General features: G+C 49.2%; 8 protein-coding genes across 8 annotated transcripts; 6 read left to right on the forward strand and 2 right to left on the reverse strand.

The window, feature by feature from the left end:
• Positions 1–17: 17 nt before the first annotated feature.
• Positions 18–4,068, forward strand: BJ212DRAFT_1309416 (fungal-specific transcription factor domain-containing protein). The gene is made up of 13 exons (XM_041333930.1): positions 18–142; positions 200–548; positions 612–1,191; positions 1,254–1,465; positions 1,519–2,054; positions 2,106–2,200; positions 2,249–2,398; positions 2,455–2,579; positions 2,634–2,860; positions 2,908–3,027; positions 3,085–3,325; positions 3,383–3,634; positions 3,689–4,068. The coding sequence occupies exons 2-13, from the start codon at positions 317–319 to the stop codon at positions 3,826–3,828; spliced, it is 2,910 nt and encodes a 969-aa protein (XP_041199790.1). The 5' UTR covers positions 18–142; positions 200–316; the 3' UTR covers positions 3,829–4,068.
• Positions 4,069–4,499: 431 nt separating this feature from the next.
• On the forward strand, positions 4,500–8,196 carry BJ212DRAFT_1309431 (uncharacterized protein). Its single transcript, XM_041333931.1, has 4 exons — positions 4,500–5,887; positions 6,100–7,244; positions 7,296–7,400; positions 7,456–8,196. The coding sequence occupies exons 1-4, from the start codon at positions 4,600–4,602 to the stop codon at positions 7,852–7,854; spliced, it is 2,937 nt and encodes a 978-aa protein (XP_041199791.1). The 5' UTR covers positions 4,500–4,599; the 3' UTR covers positions 7,855–8,196.
• BJ212DRAFT_1309433 (ribosomal L27 protein-domain-containing protein) lies at positions 8,197–9,114 on the forward strand. Its single transcript, XM_041333932.1, has 4 exons — positions 8,197–8,352; positions 8,409–8,501; positions 8,558–8,625; positions 8,675–9,114. Exons 1-4 carry the CDS (start codon positions 8,292–8,294, stop codon positions 8,897–8,899), a joined length of 447 nt encoding a protein of 148 aa, XP_041199792.1. The 5' UTR covers positions 8,197–8,291; the 3' UTR covers positions 8,900–9,114.
• On the forward strand, positions 9,115–10,103 carry BJ212DRAFT_1309434 (uncharacterized protein). The gene is made up of 4 exons (XM_041333933.1): positions 9,115–9,187; positions 9,237–9,471; positions 9,523–9,678; positions 9,728–10,103. Exons 1-4 carry the CDS (start codon positions 9,148–9,150, stop codon positions 9,972–9,974), a joined length of 678 nt encoding a protein of 225 aa, XP_041199793.1. The 5' UTR covers positions 9,115–9,147; the 3' UTR covers positions 9,975–10,103.
• A 35-nt stretch (positions 10,104–10,138) lies between these two features.
• Positions 10,139–11,292, reverse strand: BJ212DRAFT_17981 (uncharacterized protein). Its single transcript, XM_041342573.1, has 4 exons — positions 11,123–11,292; positions 10,947–11,060; positions 10,690–10,896; positions 10,139–10,643 (listed from the first exon to the last, which is right to left on the reverse strand). The coding sequence occupies exons 1-4, from the start codon at positions 11,169–11,171 to the stop codon at positions 10,303–10,305; spliced, it is 711 nt and encodes a 236-aa protein (XP_041199794.1). The 5' UTR covers positions 11,172–11,292; the 3' UTR covers positions 10,139–10,302.
• Positions 11,293–11,300: 8 nt separating this feature from the next.
• Positions 11,301–13,497, forward strand: BJ212DRAFT_1309448 (regulator of chromosome condensation 1/beta-lactamase-inhibitor protein II). The gene is made up of 7 exons (XM_041333934.1): positions 11,301–11,604; positions 11,652–11,877; positions 11,934–12,160; positions 12,208–12,639; positions 12,690–12,805; positions 12,858–13,025; positions 13,076–13,497. The coding sequence occupies exons 1-7, from the start codon at positions 11,312–11,314 to the stop codon at positions 13,426–13,428; spliced, it is 1,815 nt and encodes a 604-aa protein (XP_041199795.1). The 5' UTR covers positions 11,301–11,311; the 3' UTR covers positions 13,429–13,497.
• A 64-nt stretch (positions 13,498–13,561) lies between these two features.
• BJ212DRAFT_1443153 (uncharacterized protein) lies at positions 13,562–14,406 on the forward strand (the record flags this gene model as incomplete). The annotated part of the gene is made up of 5 exons (XM_041337780.1): positions 13,562–13,608; positions 13,676–13,812; positions 13,870–14,119; positions 14,176–14,255; positions 14,312–14,406. 5 exons carry the CDS (start codon positions 13,562–13,564, stop codon positions 14,404–14,406), a joined length of 609 nt encoding a protein of 202 aa, XP_041199796.1.
• Positions 14,407–14,730: 324 nt separating this feature from the next.
• On the reverse strand, positions 14,731–17,513 carry BJ212DRAFT_1474155 (uncharacterized protein; the record flags this gene model as incomplete). The annotated part of the gene is made up of 11 exons (XM_041339047.1): positions 14,731–15,140; positions 15,190–15,864; positions 15,913–16,306; positions 16,360–16,422; positions 16,477–16,695; positions 16,743–16,889; positions 16,925–17,029; positions 17,090–17,202; positions 17,256–17,348; positions 17,415–17,441; positions 17,492–17,513. 11 exons carry the CDS (start codon positions 17,511–17,513, stop codon positions 14,731–14,733), a joined length of 2,268 nt encoding a protein of 755 aa, XP_041199797.1.
• Positions 17,514–17,620: the final 107 nt, after the last annotated feature.

Below are 17,620 nucleotides of genomic sequence, written 5' to 3' on the forward strand. Positions count from 1 at the left end.
CGATCGAGAGTCTGCCATGCTGGCCGGAGACTGAAATTGTATCGGAGACTGAAAATGATGACACGGCACTCTATGCCATCACCCTCATACTCGCATCTCAAGTCGTCAACCCCTCACGCGTGTGTTTAGAAACGCAGTCAAGGTGCGGAGCCAGCAAAATTGCAGTCGAGGGATATGTCTCACTAATGGAGTTGTTCAGTTTTTCAGCCATTTAGTCACCGGCTCTGTGGTCCACTGTACGTATAACCTTCGGTTCTATGCCATTTCGGAGCAATTCAGGCTGGTTACAGGAGCAATTATTATAACCGGTTGACGAATGGAACCTACTACTGTACGGGACTCAGCAAACGACTCACAGTCAGTGCCGCAGCAGCCGAACCCGCAATCTGCAAAGCCGTCCTCGAGAAAGACACGGCAGAAGAAACAAACAAACTCTTCGGAATCTTCACGCCCCGCGCCGAACTCATCTAACTCCCGCCGACCACCAGGCCGTCGGAGCAATAATAACGCTACTAGTACAGTTGAAAATCCTCAAACAACGAGTGCTGGTACGGAATTGTTTCTTAAACATTCTTGGTCGTGTTTTTTACATGCTTTGTTGCTCCGTTAAGCAGCTCGGCCTGCTACTGAGCCGCATCAACAAGACGCTGCGCGTTTTCGAGGCATACCGATCCCTTCCTATCCAGCTCCCCTTCATTACATGATGAATCACAATTACCACCCCATAAATCCATCCCCTTTCACCCAACAACACCCTTCCGGGGGCTACGCCCCAACCAGCTCTGTTAATGGCGCCACTGGCCCTGGTATGCCTAGCCACTCCTCTTCTCAGTATTATCCTATGCACCCGACATATCCCCCCGCTCCACATGGCTATGCACCGTATTATCCTCAACAAATGATGATGTACGGTGCACCCCGCTCCACTACGTCAGTGCCAGAACAGCCACCCAGCGCACCGTCACCCGTACCAGCCTCCGCCCCTGCGGCAATTGGTAAGCGGAAAAGAAAGTTGGAGCCCTCGCGTAGCAAGGTGACCGTGGAGAAGGATTCGGATCAAGAAGGTCCGTCGGGAAGTGATGTTCCAGCAAAACGAAGCACTCCCACTGCTACGACGCCGACTGCGTCTGATTCGAAGAAGCGTACAAAAACACAAAGGGCTTGTGATAGCTGCAGAAGTCGCAAAATAAGGTGCGGTTGGGGTTTTCCCTTGGTTTTGTCGGACTCATCCACTCGCTTTTTATCTTTGTCAGATGCGACGTTCTTACGGACTCAGAACCACCACTATGTCAGCACTGCAAACAATATGGGTTTGAGTGCACATTCTTCCTGCCTATAACAGAAACACGTTTCAAAAAGAAAAAAATGGAAGAAGAGGCCGCAGAAAAAGAAAAGGAGAAGTCCACGGACACTCGACGAAATACGTTGTCTCCTCAAGCTGAATCTGGGGATCGAAGGGTTTTCGGTTCGTCTTGAATTATACTTCGTAGTTTTTTCTTTGATCTTATTTTGTTTCAGGACCGACGGCTGCTGTACATCTTCTGCATTCACAACCTATAATTTCTTCCCGGATATACGAGTCTTATGACCAACGTTATCACCACACTTGGGAAGTATCAAAAAACGGCGACGGTGTAATTTCCGTCCAAAATGTTCCAGAGGACGAGAAGCAAGTTTCGCATCCAAAGCCCATCGATTTGCGACTCGAACCTGAAGTCCTCCAAAACCTCCTTAATGCTTATTTCAAAGAGATTGCTCCTCTCTTGCCTGTTGTATCGCAAGAAGAATTCTTGGCGAATCCTTCCCCTTCCCCCATCCTCTTGTACTCGATGTGTCTGGTTGCTGCTGCAAGGAGGGAGGTGCCGCAGAGTGTCTTTGACTCCATTCGATATGCGGTTAATGGCGTGATCAAGGCTGAAGATGTTTTGTCTACGGCCTCTATCGCGAACGTGCAAGCCTTGCTTATTCTTAGTATGATGGGTGATAGCCATTCTCAATTCGTTCCGAATGCTCTTTCGGCACTCTGGATTCGGTTGGGTACGGCGATACGGATGGTAGGCTTTGTGTTGTATCGAATTGCTTTTAGTTTTGATTGAGCGTGCCAGGCTCAAGACTTGGGGCTTCACCGAGCAGAGTCGGTCAAACAGAGCGTCGAACTGCGAAGACGTTTGTGGGGTGCATGTGTCATATGTGACAGATGGTATGGAGATATCGAGATGAGTCTATCAAACGCTGACTGTTTTTGAAGGACGAGTTTGACGTATGGTCACCCGTACATGATTGATGTGCAAGACTGCGATGCTAGGCTTCCCTCATCTGGCGATCCCAATGATTTATACATGGACGAGCTCGTCAGGTTGAGCGTAATACTGGGAAGGGTGCTCAAGACCATTTACAGGTCTGTAAATATATTTTTGTTATCACTGTATGACTCACTTGCGTGACTGTCCATAGCCCGTCTGGCCTGATGTTCACCACGGATGATATGCTGTATAGCCTACTGTCCGACCTTGAGTCGTGGAAGAAAAACCTCCCAGGGAACCTACAGTATTGCGGTCCTGACACACCTCAAGATGCCGGTACGTGATCGCTTGCTCTTGAAGCTTTTCGATGAAGGTCTAATAATACCCCAGGGCTCTTGCACCTCCTCTACTGCTCGGTGTGCATGATTTTCTGGCGGGTCTTCATGCGCATATCCTATGCTTGCCCTGCACATCTGAAATTCGGGTTAACCGTCGAGACATGGACTTCTTTAGTTCGACTGACCGGCGAATCGATCGATTGGCTCGATACTCACGAACGAATGTATGACGTTTGGCTACTAGTCCCTTACGCGGCAACGTCCTGCGCACTTGTCCAGGTTTGTGCTCATGTGGTTCCTATAGTCCTGCGTTAATTATGTTGTAGTACCATACATGGGCAAGGCGGCAAGATGCTGAAGCGGCCACTAAGCTTAGAAAGCTTCGAGATTGCGTTCGAAGATGGGAAGGTTCAATCTCTCCTGACCACATGTCTGCCCGACGAAAGGTAACCCCCACTTTCCCATTACCATATTTCGGCATCGTTGATTGATTCGTATTCCAGACAGCCGAGATTATTGCTCTTCTGTATGAGGCCACTCAGGGTCCACCCCTCCCTCTTGATCAACCACCTCTGCTGAATCCCACGGGCGGCGTAAAGGGCAAACGGGCTTTGAGTGGTCTGGAGTATAAGAAAGATCCTTCGCGTCCTGGTGGAGGTTTCTTCGTTGCGCATGGTGAGGCTCGCAATTATGAGGATCTACCTCGGGGCACAATTGTGACGTCATCTGATGATGAAGTAGAAGGTTCGTCCTAACGAAGCAACTAGAATCCATAAACAGGGCTAAGCGATTGATCGCTAGCAGAGGCCACTGAGAATTCGCAGCGTGGCGGCTCATCGATGGTCACTATAACGCCACTTCCGTCTGCGCGTGGTGATGGGACTAGCTTCCCTAATATGAACCCTGCTTTGAATGGTGTCAAGAGCGACACGCCTAGTAGCGTGCAAGTCCTTAACGTGCTTGACGTTCCGCAGGCATCGAATACGCTGGAGCAATTCGCGATGGCTGATGTTGGCCTCCTAGAGGGCATCCCTGGAGGTATGTTTGACTGGGGTATGTCCTCCGTTCAACTCTAAAATACGTGATCGTGTTTAAATTGTGTGTTAGGTCAATGGGACTCGTTCTTCTCTCGGTTCAATCCATCTGTCGCTGGTGTTGAAAATGCGGGGGGACAACGACAAACAGGAGTAAACGCACCATCGATGGTTCAGTCTGGTCAATTGCAGCCCCAACAGACTCATAGTTAGCATGGACACGACATGCCTCGTGCCAATTATTATTCGGTTCCGAAGTATGCAGAAGCTTTTTATTATACTTTGATGGACTCTTCGTCTTTTACTTGTTTTTCGTTCGCTAATTAAGCTAGCGTGTGTTTTTGTAATCTGTAAAAACCTGCGAACATTGGCATGTCATACATACGCCACACTATATCTATTATGATAACATGAATGCGATGGCTTTTTTATATATTGATGTTGAATAGACCCGGACGCCGTGTGACTCGCTTGCATGTCGAATCTGAATTAACGTTCTGAACTTTAGAACACCACAGGGTGCAATCGGCGATCGTGACGGCCGCCTCATGGCCAAGTTGCTCAAGCTGGCGACGCATTTATGTTGAAACACATACTTGTATATCCTGCAGCTCAGCGCTCTTTCGGTAGGCTATCGGGTGGGATGGGGTCCGAATTTTTGACGTGGAGTGGGGAAGAGAGAGAACGTGAGCGCTGAGACCATTTTGGTGCAGAAGCAACACCCTATCCGGCGGATCACTCTCATGATATCACGTTTCAGATCTGCATGGACAGAGCATCTCTTGCAGATCCCAGGAGGGTCTAAAAAATAACTAATAGGTGGTCAAAGAGTTGGAATGAAACGCATCTTGGTCGGAGCACCAAATATCAAGCGATAGTGAGATGTCTTCTTCCAAAACTTCCATGTCATCGTTATTTAACATTGCATACTACTAGACTATCATAATAACCGCTGGTCGTTTACATCACTAGTGGTGCTTTCTTATGGCACAAATTGCCAGCGATTCTCCAAAGCAACCACCGAGAATCTCACAGTTTCTTCCTACCGTAAAATGCTCAAGCTGCTTGCAGCCAGTCCCGCTCGCGGAGCTCGGTGACCACGTATGTTCATCAGAACCTCCTCCTACCTTACTGTCGCTTCACAAACCGCCCATGTCCCCAAAATCAACAAACTCTCTTCTACCACAGAGGTTACAGAATATTCTTGTTTCTAATAGGGCTGGAGCGCTACAACAGCAGCAATCTGTGACTTCCCGCACCCCGCCCCCTCATGCTTATCCACCCAGGTCTTCTCAACATGATCCTTTTCAACGAATACCCCCAACTGTGCATTATAATCCAGGTACTACTCGCATCAACAGCCCAGCTAGTCCTCCAATACCACAATCTATCCTTCTCAACGGAGGAACATCCATTAATAAGCCCCATGTTCGTTTTCCAACCCAATCCACTTCAGAGCGCGTCACCACTCCCATTCGAATCGCAACTCCCCCCACACCCACCAGGACACGCACTCCTTCAAACACGGGAAGCACTAGTTCCAGATCGCCCCTCGCTGTGTCATCTTTCCCCAATCCTTTCGAAGATGAGCCACGTCAGTCAGGTGTATCTGAACCTGTAGTGGGTCGGTCAGGAACTACATCACTAGCTCGAAGAGACAATGTTCCCATTATACCGCAGGCGCCGCTCCCATCATCCATGACAAGGACGCCATCGAATACCCCTTCTCATACTTCTATCATTCCACCGAGTCTCACTCCGCGTCCGTCATTTGATCGCTCACGAACATCTTCTATTCTTACATCTAAGCCATCGCTGGACAAGCCCCGCCCCTCTTTTGATACTCCTACTAGACCTTCGTTTGATGCACAACGTCCTTCTTTCGACATATCTCGACCTCACCACCCTACCGATGCACGACCGCAACCTGTGTCAGTCCCGCGTCCACCCCGCAGTACTTCGACGCTCCCTCTATCAGGGGGTGTATCCTTTCTGTCGTCTGCCCTTGCGCCGCCGCCACCACCACCCGCAACCCGCTCGCCAGTGCCAGATAGTGAACGTAATATTGACACAAAATGCGGAGGCGAGGCTGGTATGGCTGGCGTTGGACGGAGAGGATTTGCAGCTGTGGCACGAGCTGCGATGGCTGCTGCATCTCATCCTCACCCTGGCTCCGGTCTACACCGGGATGCATCTCTTGCGATGGACAGTCGTCGGGCAAATGCTCCCAAGTATTTGGACCTCAACGCTACCATGAACCATGTCATGCGAGGTGAGCGCCCTTCTCTGACACTTTTTCTTATGCATCTTTCGTGTTTATATTCCCTCACCCCATATATAATTATGTGTCCATCTATCACTGTTTTGCGGCAATGGATTGTACATTAAACTTGTACCTTTCAAAAATGAATTATTTTGCATAACTGTTGGATCACATTTGTCCCTGTTTTTCTCATTTGATACTCACTGATTCTGCCTTTGCAGCCGCAATGACACCCCCACTCTCTCCACACTCGGGACACCCTCATTCCCCTGTCTCTCCTCACTCCACGTCGCCGTTGTCGCCTCTTCACAACACAACACCGACCACTGGGCAGTTTCCGAAGACGTCGTCCACACCTCCTCATGACAAGACTGGGGTGCAGTTCCTCTCATCATCCCCAAATCAGAAACTCGCTCCTCTTTCGTCATCGCCTGCTGACATCCATATTGTTACTCCATCACGATCCCCCTCGCCCATTTCGAATCCTTTCTCACGACACCTCAGCGGAGAGACCGTGAATCAATCACCGTTTGCAGCTGTTCCTGTCCGCCTACCATTTCTCGACGCGTTTGATAAGGAACTTGTAAACCGCATTTGCGATGATTCCGACGATGAGAGCGTGTATACGACACATACGGCCGAACCAGGGAGGGGTCATAGAAGCGGCATAGAACCCATGTCCCCATCGATTGATTCAGAAGCGGGGCTAGCCTATGCAGATGATTCTGACAACGACACGCCTGTGGTGATGCCACTCGATATACGCAAGTCAAACGCAGTGTCTGGGATCAACAAAGTCCAGTTCCCAAGTATCGAAGATAGGCATCAGTCTTCCACAGTTCGGAAGCGGTCATCGCGGAACGCTTCAGCCTCGTCTGCTCCTACTGCATCCACCTCGCGAACGATCGATGCTAGTCCCAGCCGTACGCGCAGCGCCTCGGCTGCCACCCACACAACAACACGATCTACTGGAGCGTTGGAACGTGCAATGGAAACGCTGATTGAGGAAGGTGCATCTGTCTCGGTCCTCGCTTCAGGTTCAGTGCTCGCCTCAATGGCTGGGCCCTCCGGGAGTCGCGCTTCGGGAAAGCCTAATCGATCGAATACAGTACCAGGCCCTGTATCACCGGAAAGCAGACCACCGAAGCTACCAGCGCGGTCCTATACGAGCCCGCACCATCCGCATATTCATTCCGAACGCGTGGGTATAACGGGTCAAGTCGCGCGAGTAGGGGAACGGTACAAGGCAAAGAAGGACCGCATTTGTGCGAGCTGTGATACGAAGGTCGACGATGGGAGGTGGATCCAGATGGATGGCGGGAATATCCTGTGTGAGCGATGCTGGAAGAACATGTACCTTCCCAAGGTATGTATCATGTGTTTGATTGCTGTTTCCATCTAATAAGTTTCATCATAGTGCCGCCGGTGTAATCTTCCCATCGAGAAGCAGGCCGTGTCGTCTTCTGACGGTCAACTGAAAGGCAAATATCACAGGGATTGTTTCAATTGTCACATCTGTCAGGTGAGTTGTGTGGTCTTTACGGCTGTGGTTGGGATTTAAATGTGTCATCTTGCAGAAACCGTTCCCGGACAAGGAATTCTACGTGTTCGATGGCAAACCACTATGTGCATACCACTACCATGAGGCGAACGACTCACTATGCGCTGCAGTCTCATGTGGCCAGCCAATAGAGGGTCCGTGCGCAGTCACTCACACAGGAAAGCGATATCATCCAGACCATCTTCTATGTGAGTTTGAGAACGGCTGCGGAGAGCGGTTGGCAGAATATTGGGAGGTAGATGGTCAGATGTTATGTGAGAAACACGTTGCATTAGCTGGAGGCAGCAGCTGTGCGTCCTCAAGAGGTGATAGTCCTGATCCACAACGCATACGTGACGAGGGACGCGCGAGGAGGCGTATGACGCGATTCATCGACCTCGGGGCTGTAGAAGACGAGAACGTTGACATCCGGTGAACATGATGGACCTTGACATATGCATTAACCTTATTCTTCATTTTTCTTTTCTTTTCTCCCGGATCATCAGCAAGTGTACTCCCACATCTTCCACAAGATATGTTACCCTTTTATTCCCTTGCAATTGATATACCACATTTCTTTTTCTTGACACCATCTCAAAGGGACTTTACAAGACATGGACAAGGCTTTTTGCATCTTCTCTATCTCTTTCGTTATACCAACGACGTCCAGCATTAGGACAGACTTAAATTGATGTTTGAGGAGCCTCCATAGTCATACGTCTAGCTGCATCACAATTCACGTACTCAGACTCGCACTGCAGATAAATGGAAGTTGAGATTTTACGATCGACGCGTGACCCTAATTTATCCTCACGCCAACATCCACTGCATTCATCCATCGGGCTTCACTCTCGACCGAGGCTCAGTCACAATATGTCCTTTTCTTTTCTTGCTCGGTGCTGTGAAACAGCAAGAAGTCCATTATCTTTACTTGGTTCGTGAACGCTTTCTTGTCAACATCCTGTTTTTTTTAACCACCATTGCACAAAGGTTCCGTGCGGACTGCCACCAAACGCGCTGGAGGAACGGTTCGAAACCATGGAGGATCGCCGGGTAAGCGTTTGGGTCTCAAGAGGTTTTCTGGTGCGTCCTTTTGCCACGCATACCCGCCTCGCCAATGCTAGAGACCTACTATGCAGACCAGCACGTCATTCCCGGCAACATCATAGTACGACAGCGAGGAACGCAATTCCACCCAGGGCAGAATGTACGCAACATTCCTACTCATTGAACTGCGATATTCATGTGTTCCTCAGGTCAGAATGGGTCGCGACCATACTATCTATGCCACCACCCCGGGCTTCGTACGATTCTACAAACAAAAATGGCTACGAGGAGACCGGAAGTTTATTGGTGTAGTTCTGCATCGCGGCGAGAAGCTTCCAAGGGATGAAACCTCGCTAGGTCGCAGTCGATACTTTGGTCTCGTCGACTTGACTGCTTTCGCCAAGAGCGGCCCATCATCACAAACTAGTGCATGAGTGGGGTTTGTCTTAGTCCCTGTGGTGGTTCTCCTGCAGTTTTAAGATGTCGGCTGTATAACCATCGTCGCATTTCTACGCCCGTTGCATTCAGCACTATATACGATTGCGTTGGTGGCCGGCAGTGCGCACTTTTCCTTTCAAATAGTACAGGATATTATTTTTAGCGCATCTTTTATATATAGATGATAAATCTCATTGGTATTGCTGCGTCTGTCCCCATCATCTGAGGTTTCTTTCCGACCATCATGTTGTCTCAACTCTCCATTGACCCCATTAGACCTGCAGGTACGTGTCGCTCTAGTGGTGAACAGTCGCTACGCCTACAAAACTCTAGAATTCCCTGATGATGAAACTATCCTTGCGCTTGGTCGTCAAGTGCTGGATACCACCGAGTCTTGGAAAGTAGGCAAGACCTTTTCAAAGGGCACCGTCCAAACACTTTCCCGCGCAAAGGGACCAGGGGACGGAGCCCCTTGGCACTGCAGAGTTTCCAAGCACACCAAGGAGGATGCGACGTTCGATGAGTTTTGGAGCAAAATTGGCGTTAACAAAGCTGAGAACGAGAAGCAGTGAGTTTCCCGTCGTCGTTCAACCACAGCATGAACGTCCCTGCGATCAAGGTTCGTCTCTGCGATCAAGAAAGTGACGCTAGTCAAGCGAATCTCTGAGACTCAGTCCATCTGGACTTTGTACTACACTTTCCCTCCCCCTGTCTCTCCGCGTGTTTTCACAGTGTTGCAAACAATACACTTCTATGAGTCGGCTCCAAGAATTGGGTATGACTACTCGAACCTTTTCGAGCGTCCTCTGATACAAAGCATCTAGTATGGTAGTTTCAATTCCAGTTGATTTGTCTGGGCCAGGTGACGAAGATCTTGCCAAGCTTGAAGAGAAAGGCACGAAGGGACGATATGTCTCTGTCGAACGGTTGCTCGAGTTAGATGACGGCACAGTAGAGTGGCGAATGGCGACCTCCAGTACACCTGGAGGAAGTATTCCGAATTTCGTTACGGAAAGCAGTATGCCAGGCCAAATATCTGCGGTGAATATCACATCGTCTTATGCACCGTGAATCAGGACTGATGACCTTACAGGATGTTCCTCACTTCTTAAAGTGGTTCCATACTATTCGCAATCAAGGAACTGCATAACTTGATAGCTGGAATTAGATCGGACAGTAGATGGGTATACATATACGCGTGTTCAAAGGCGAGAGACGCAGTTCTGCATGCATTAGCGTTGTGCGAGCTCAGCACGATCTACACAATTATGACATCAAACATCGCTGGGAATAGATTTCGAGTGAGAGGTGAGGTGTAATAAAGATATGGGAAAAAGGAAGTTCTGAGTCGATATGGGATGGTGTAACAGTACGAGTACTGTAGAGCGGCGATGAGATATCAAGTCTCGCGCTTTTCATCGCGTTCACGTTCAAGTTGCTCGATCCTACGGAGATGATCATCCCTTTGAGCTTTCACCCTATTAAGATACTCCTCGTCGGATATTCTACGACCAAACATAGCCAATATTCGGTCTGTGAGTGATTTGGGTGATTCCGGGGCAGCAACGGGCAAGGAGTATGTTGAAACAGGTACCGCGGGTGTGACAGGTACAGGCTGTGTATGCACCACTCGGGATACGTGAGTTATCCTCAGAATGTCGAACTCGTTGAACGCCCATTGGAAGAGCCCGCACATCACAGCGCCCGTCGCTAGACCAGGAACAGTTCCCGATCTTCCACCTATAATGGAATGAGAATTGTTGAGAGATATAAGAGAGCGACTCACGTTTCCAAGTGTTAAGGATGCTACCAGCCAAGGCTCCGCTAATGCTAGAGTCGAGTACTTTACGAGAGCGAATGTCACCCCACGTTAACCGGGATACGTTGGTGGGAGCCCCATCTGCGGCTTCCTCGAGTCTCTGTCTGCGCTGTTCGTACTGTTTTCCTGGCATCGACAAGACGAGTACAGGCCCAACTAGGTACTCTCGTATGCCTGGATGCATAGTCAATTATGTTGGATATCCGAGGGAATGCGCATCATACTGAAGAATGTTGCAGATGCAATGCCGCTATTCAAAGCTGAAAACAATAATAGAGGTCCTGGTGGTTGCGATTTGACGACGCCATACAACCCTGCAGTCAAACCGCAGACAGTAGCTGAGGAAGACAATTGTCAGCTTTATTAATCTGAGAATGGCCATGGTGGAAGACGGACTCGCATGTTATGAGTACGCCTTTAGCTACCGTCTGTGGGGCTGAAGGATCCATCTTCACGTTGTATGCAACGAGTCAGTTGCAGAGCAAGAGCAACTTGCTGAAAAAGTGGTTGCGACCCCCCAAACAGGGGTGAGTCTGTGAGTTAAACGGGCTTGGACTTCGCAAAATGTTCCTTGTGCGGTACTTGCATAATGTTTAAACGTACTGCTGCTCAAGCATGGCGATCTCGCCGCCTGCACTCCCATATTTCACATACGGCACAAGCAGCTAGAGCACGACCTGCTCGGTCTGTAGTAATAGCTTCTTCTGCGGCTGCTACCGCGGGCCTACTCTGGTATTCGTTTAGTACTACCATCCACAACGATGCTATCATAACACCGAAGCCAGAAGATATATCCAAGTCCGTCCAGAAATCTTCTACATCCAGCACCGGAATCACAGAAGACGACGGGAGCATATGTGCAGTCATATGGGGTTCCAACCAGTGAGCTGTACGATTCAATGTTCACTAGATGGCAAACTCATGTTCAGGTACAACGTAATCAACCCAAACGAACCCGGAGTCCAACGGGTACAGTACCCCGTAAATGCTAGTTGGCTAAAAGGCGTCGCGCTGCGCGACTTGGCACTTCATGAGCGACATGCTGCTTGTGTAGATGCAAGGGGAGATGTATACCAGTGGGGTGACGGATTCTTTGGCTCAAGTGCCACATCAGAATCAGAGCCGCAGGGACCGAAATTGACGTTACGTGGTCATGTAAGACAGTTTGCTCTCTGAAGAAGGCATTGTTACTCAGTTTATGACTTGGTTAGAACATCATCCAGCTTCAGCTCACCGAATCTCGAATATATGCTCTATCGGCCTCGGGGAAAATATATGTCATCGCGGCTAATGCAGAACAACAAAAAGCGCCCCCTCCGAAGCAACTTCCTGCTGGTACTACGTCCTTGTGGGGACCCGGCTGGATATGGGGAGCGCAAGGAAATGCCATTGACTTCATGGAGATTACACCTAAGCAAAAACTCGGTTGGGGTGAACAGTGCGTATCAATCTGCCATCCAAGACTATGAGCTCATACCAACCTAGGTTCGTATCCATTTCAGCAGGCAAAAACCACCTCTTGGCATTGACATCTTCTGGTCGGACAATGGTTCATCCCATGAACAAAAACGCAAACACACATGGTCAGCTTGGTCTACGGAAGTTTGACATTCCTACTTCAAGTTCTACCGACGTCGTCTCTCCGTCTCGCATTCCCATCGAGCTAGTTCCAAGGGTAGTGGCTGACCCATTCGCCACAGCTTCTCCTTTCTCGCGTTCCGTGGCGTCATCTGTGCCGCCTTCCACATTCACCAACACTGATGGAATAGATGATCAGCACATCAGATTTTCAGATGCCCTCTTTGAAATTCCCTCTCTCCAAGGCATCAAGGTTTCTCAAATTGCAGCTGGAGGTCGCACCAGCTTTGTAATCACAGATTCAGGTAGGGTGCTCGGCTGGGGAGCGAATGAGTTCGGGTAAAGAAACCTATTGACATGTAAAAATTCGCTAACACTTATTATTTTAGTCAGATTGGACTGGGTGGAAACATGACTCTTAACACGATTATACTGCCGACAGAAGTGGTCCTGTCGAGAAACGTACCCGGTTCTGTCCGCACTAGATGCATTGACATCTCCGCAGGCAAGTGAGAATACCAGGTCTTTTGCTGTCTATAACTAAATTCATTGCGCAGGTGGTGATCTGACATGTTTCGTCGCCGAACGCACGGACGGGGAATCCTTCGTCTATGTGGACCTTCTGACCTGTGGTAATGGACAATGGGGAGGACTTGGGAACAACCTGTACTCGAACGCCCAAGGGAACCCTGTCCGCGCAAAGAACGTCAGCGGTCTCCGGGAATGTCAGCACCTCATTATCACAACCTTATATGCACTCATAAGCCTCTCATAGACAACGAAGCTAGCCGGACCATGTCTCCCATCCTTCCCCACGCTATCTCGGTGTCTCCTACCGGCCATGTCCTGCTGACTTTGGATACACAAGCGCATGGGGGCCCGGGTGGCTTGGGTCGGGATCTGGTCGTCTGGGGAACAAATCACGACTATCAGCTTGGTACTGGTAAGAGAAGCAGTCTTCCTGTGCCTACCACCTTGGAGCGTCCTGAAGGGGGTCGATTTATCCTGGGTCAACGAAAAGCTCCGGTGATGGACCTTACTGGTAACGTATGGAAGAAGAAAGTCGAGGTCGGGCAGTGTGCAGTCGCGGGGTACGGTAATAGTATTATATATTGGAAGATCAAGTAGATAATCGAGAGTGGGGATGAATTGTAGTCTACCACTTAGTCTTAATAACATGGTTCTTGTTGCACGTGAGTTTCACATGACCGTGACGCGGTTGTGGCGCAATGTAGCTTACTCTGTTAACCACCATCACGCGATGGCGAGGGACCTTCAATCAAAAGATCCTCAGCTACAAGAATGCATGTGCGCGAACGATAACATCTCATGTTTCACGTACATTGACGCCACAATCTTGAACTCTTCAATACAGTAAATTAATCCGGGAGATGACAAGCATCATTGATCCTGCGGATGACTACCTCACAATAACCGCAGCCGAAGAGCAAATGAAGGTCAATTATGCCCGAGGAAAGAAAGAGAACGAAGAGGCGTATGCAGATTTGAAAGGTATGGTCATCTCTACCGTACTCACGACTTGCCAGTGATCACCATCCTATTCCAAAGCCTTGTCTCGCGTCTTGGAGGCTGCCAAGAAATCTTCAATGCGACCACCGAACGTGCCCTCTTTGGAAAAGCACGCATCCCATCTCAACGACCTCGACGGATCCAGGCTGTCCTTAGCCAAGGCTATCCGTGACGCGGAGGGCTCTCTAGCTAGTAAAGAGGCTGAGCTGGCAGCCTTGAAAGAGCAAGCGCGTTCATTAGAGGAATCAGATCCTGCCAAGGATCACCAGACTCAGCTAGATGGCTCTGCGTGAGTACCATGCTGCATGACATGAGAGCGGGTGATTGACCACGCTGCTTCTCTAGATTGCGCTTGAAGATCTACAGAGGGTTGGGGTTCGAACCCGTTCTTGACAAGGACGGGCGAGTGACCAAGATGCTTGTTCGTGAGTGTATTAAATTTGAGTTATCCCTTGGAGGCTTGTTCTAATATCTGGTTTAGGCAGCGAATCTAATGACATCCACTCCTTCCCGTCCGATGGAAGTAAATCAGATTTTGATGATGCTGCTCAGCTTTGGAGGCTGGCAATCTCATGATGATCTTATCTATTACTACACAAACTGTGATGGTTATGCGTATATCTATTTTATTTTGCCCCTCTTCCAATGTCAAGCTTTGATACCAATGGACTATGGAGTGCCGCTTATTTGCGGTCACTCACTCAACGAACCAATTTGATTCATAGGATATAATCTACATGAAACAAATTATTGGTTATACGCAGTCGACGGTGCAGGTTCCGGACCACTGTACGAGATAGAAGGTTCCATATGCTTCCTCCCAAAAGCGAAGTAATCAAAACCACGAACACTTAAAATGATCACAGTAGTTCAGGGATTATATCAAGAGGGAATCGACGATCATAGTTGTTGCCCTTCCCTGATAACCCATATTTTCTTCTCCTTTGACTTCTCAGCCACCTCCCGTACCTTTGCCTCGATAGCATTCTTTTTCACTTTGTGCTCACGAAGCTCCTGGTGAACGCTTTCCACGATAAATGTGAGGTTTGCTGTCGCTAAGGTCGTGATCTTGCTGATAAGAAAAGGGACGTGTGCATCGGGGAATGTGGTCTTCGGCGTGGACGCTGGGGTAGCACGCTTGTTTGCTGAAGCCTGAGCAGCAGCAGCAGCTGGTGACTCTGCAGCGCTGTTGTTTCCTAATAGTCGATTGGGTAGGGAGGGAATTGCGAACTTAGACTCATAATTTGGTTGCTGACTTTCTTCGGCAGTCTTTGCAACGAAGGTGAAGGGGTCGATCGGGTATGGCGTGTCTGTAACAGGCGATCAGAAAAGGTTCAGAGAACTCCGTGAAGAACGTACCATTAAATAGCTGTATGCGGTATGGTTTAAAAGGATCATATTCACATTGACCTATGACCGACTCCCACAGAGGACCTTTGGTATAGGGGACGAGAGGGACCACAATCTTCCGCTTCTTTTCAGGCTGCTTGCTAAGAGGCTCTGCTTTCCTCTTGGGAGGGGGAAGGGGTATGTCCAAGAGTGAAGGTGATAGGTCCCGGTCATCCGGAACAATTTCAATCTCATCATCATCCACTAGCCAGCTTTCTAGATCAGAATCACCCTCCTCGCCGTCACCCTCGTCGTCGTCGTCGTCGTCAACGTTGTCCGCATCTGCTGCGCCTTCATCTTCCCATTCCTCTCCAGAATCGTACCCGTAATCTCGGGCAAGCAAATCGCGAGCGAAAGGTGATCTGGGACCAACGATGCGCGAGTTCTTCGTCCAAGACCCATAGTAGCCAGGACGCGCATCTTCATGGAAAATCAAGACCTTCGCTGGAAGTATCTTCCTGTCCCAAAGAATGTCTGATAAGTAGCGAACTTGAGATGTATCCCCAGCTATCTCAGCATCATTAAGCTGGGAATATATATCTTTCGCGTTACATGCGCTGAAGGATTTGAAGGAGGATTTCGATCGGTTGCAGGGCTTCGTGAGCCGAAGAGGCCGCAACGACCGCATAACATCCTGGAGACGCTCTGTATATAATATCAGTGACATGATCTGGAGTGCTTCGTTGTACACACCTTGCGCATTGGCTTCGGCATGATTGAATACCGGTGTGCGATACACGAACACATCAATGTCATTCGTCCCCGAGGCTTGGGCATCATCGACGACGATAGCGTCTGCAGGGCTGAAACCCGAGGTCTGCTTCTTCCAAGTTCGTTTGCTAGGCTTTAAGAACCAGTTCACCGGCGCCATTTCTGCGTCTTTCTTCAAGATAAAAGGCTTAAACGTCTTCTGAAAATCTGATTCGCTATTGGAAGCCCCGCAAACGGGTTTTGAAGGTGACTCGCGAGGAGGGGCCTTCGCCTTGCCGAAGAAGTTAGCCATAAGAGACCGGGATTTGTCCTGGGTCGCCTTTTGCTTCTTCTCTTTCTCCGCCCTGGCTGCTTTTTTCTCTTCCTTCTCTTTGGCCTGGAATCACAAGCGTCAACTGAATAAGATTGCTACACAGGAGACTAGCGTACCTTTGCGACCTTCTCTGCATCTGTAACTTTTCGCTGTCGAGCTTTTGGAGTTCCACTCCCGGACTACCCAAGCTTCTTAGTGAGTCAGTGACATGGGCAAGGGAGAGGAGAACATACATCGATATTTTCGGGTTCGTTGGCACTTACACTCGGCTCGCGCTGGGACGACGAGTCCTTGAGCTCCGCTGCATCAGCCTGTTCGGCGGTTGCATTGCTCGGCGGATTGGGCTTATTGGTGTCTTTAGTGGGGAGCTTGTTGATACCTTTCGGATCGAGGATAGCATCCCGCTCATCCTGCGGTAGACTTTCGAAGACTGCGCGAAGGTCTGTCTTGGCCTAAAAGAGATGTCAAGGAAGAAATCTGAATTCGAGACAATACACACCTGGACACGTTCAGCTATTCTTGCCTCGGCTCTCTCCTTAGCAGACTTGGGTAACCAATCCCGATAGTCGTCTTTGACCTCCCATCGCCAGACGCACACAATAGGAGGGAGTTTGTATCCAATGGACCATCCAGGCCATAATTTGTCCTGACCATGAGCGACTGAATGGTATGTTCTACTACAATAAGAGGTAAAGCAACTGATATGCTTTCGCGTGAAGAGTCATCGTCCTCATCGAAAGACGGCAGAAGTTCGGAGCGGATATGCTTTGCAAGCGGAGTGACACCCTTCTCACTAGATATAGAAGTCAGTAACGACCTACATCGGTCGTCATGTTACAAGCTGACCTCTCTTGCGCAAGCTTCACTATCAGTGGTTTGTGTTCGTCTGGAATAGCAGTAAGTGGAGGGTTCCTGCATCTCAATTCGCTGCTCGAGCATCTCGCGGAACTTGACGATTTCTACGAAACATAGATCTTAGATCGAACGCTCTCGAAACGGTAGGAGAACAGACCTTGCATCGCTTCTGACGACTTCTCAAATGATATGGACTTCTGCTTGAAGATAACTTTTCCATTTTTAAGCTCGGCAAGAGGTTTCTTTGCTGCTATACAACAAAAAGACGCGTCTGGGTGAGTGCATCAGGGATAGAACGTTGGTCGATCGTGCTCACCGGTAGATGTTGATGCACTGAAAGAATCTGACGGAAATTTCAGTTATAAAACATATTATTTTTTGTGCAAGACATACCTTTTTTCTCTGTATCTGCCATTTGTGCAGAAAGATTAGAATCACGAAGTAGTCGGAAACTAAAAAGCGCGTGCTTTAGCCCAGTCGCGTCGTGGATGATTGTGACCTATTGTGATGTGGGAAAACATT

The sequence above is a fragment of the Suillus subaureus genome (genome assembly GCF_016647635.1).
Source record: "Suillus subaureus strain MN1 chromosome Unknown BJ212scaffold_1, whole genome shotgun sequence".
In the NCBI taxonomy this organism is placed as follows: domain Eukaryota; kingdom Fungi; phylum Basidiomycota; class Agaricomycetes; order Boletales; family Suillaceae; genus Suillus; species Suillus subaureus.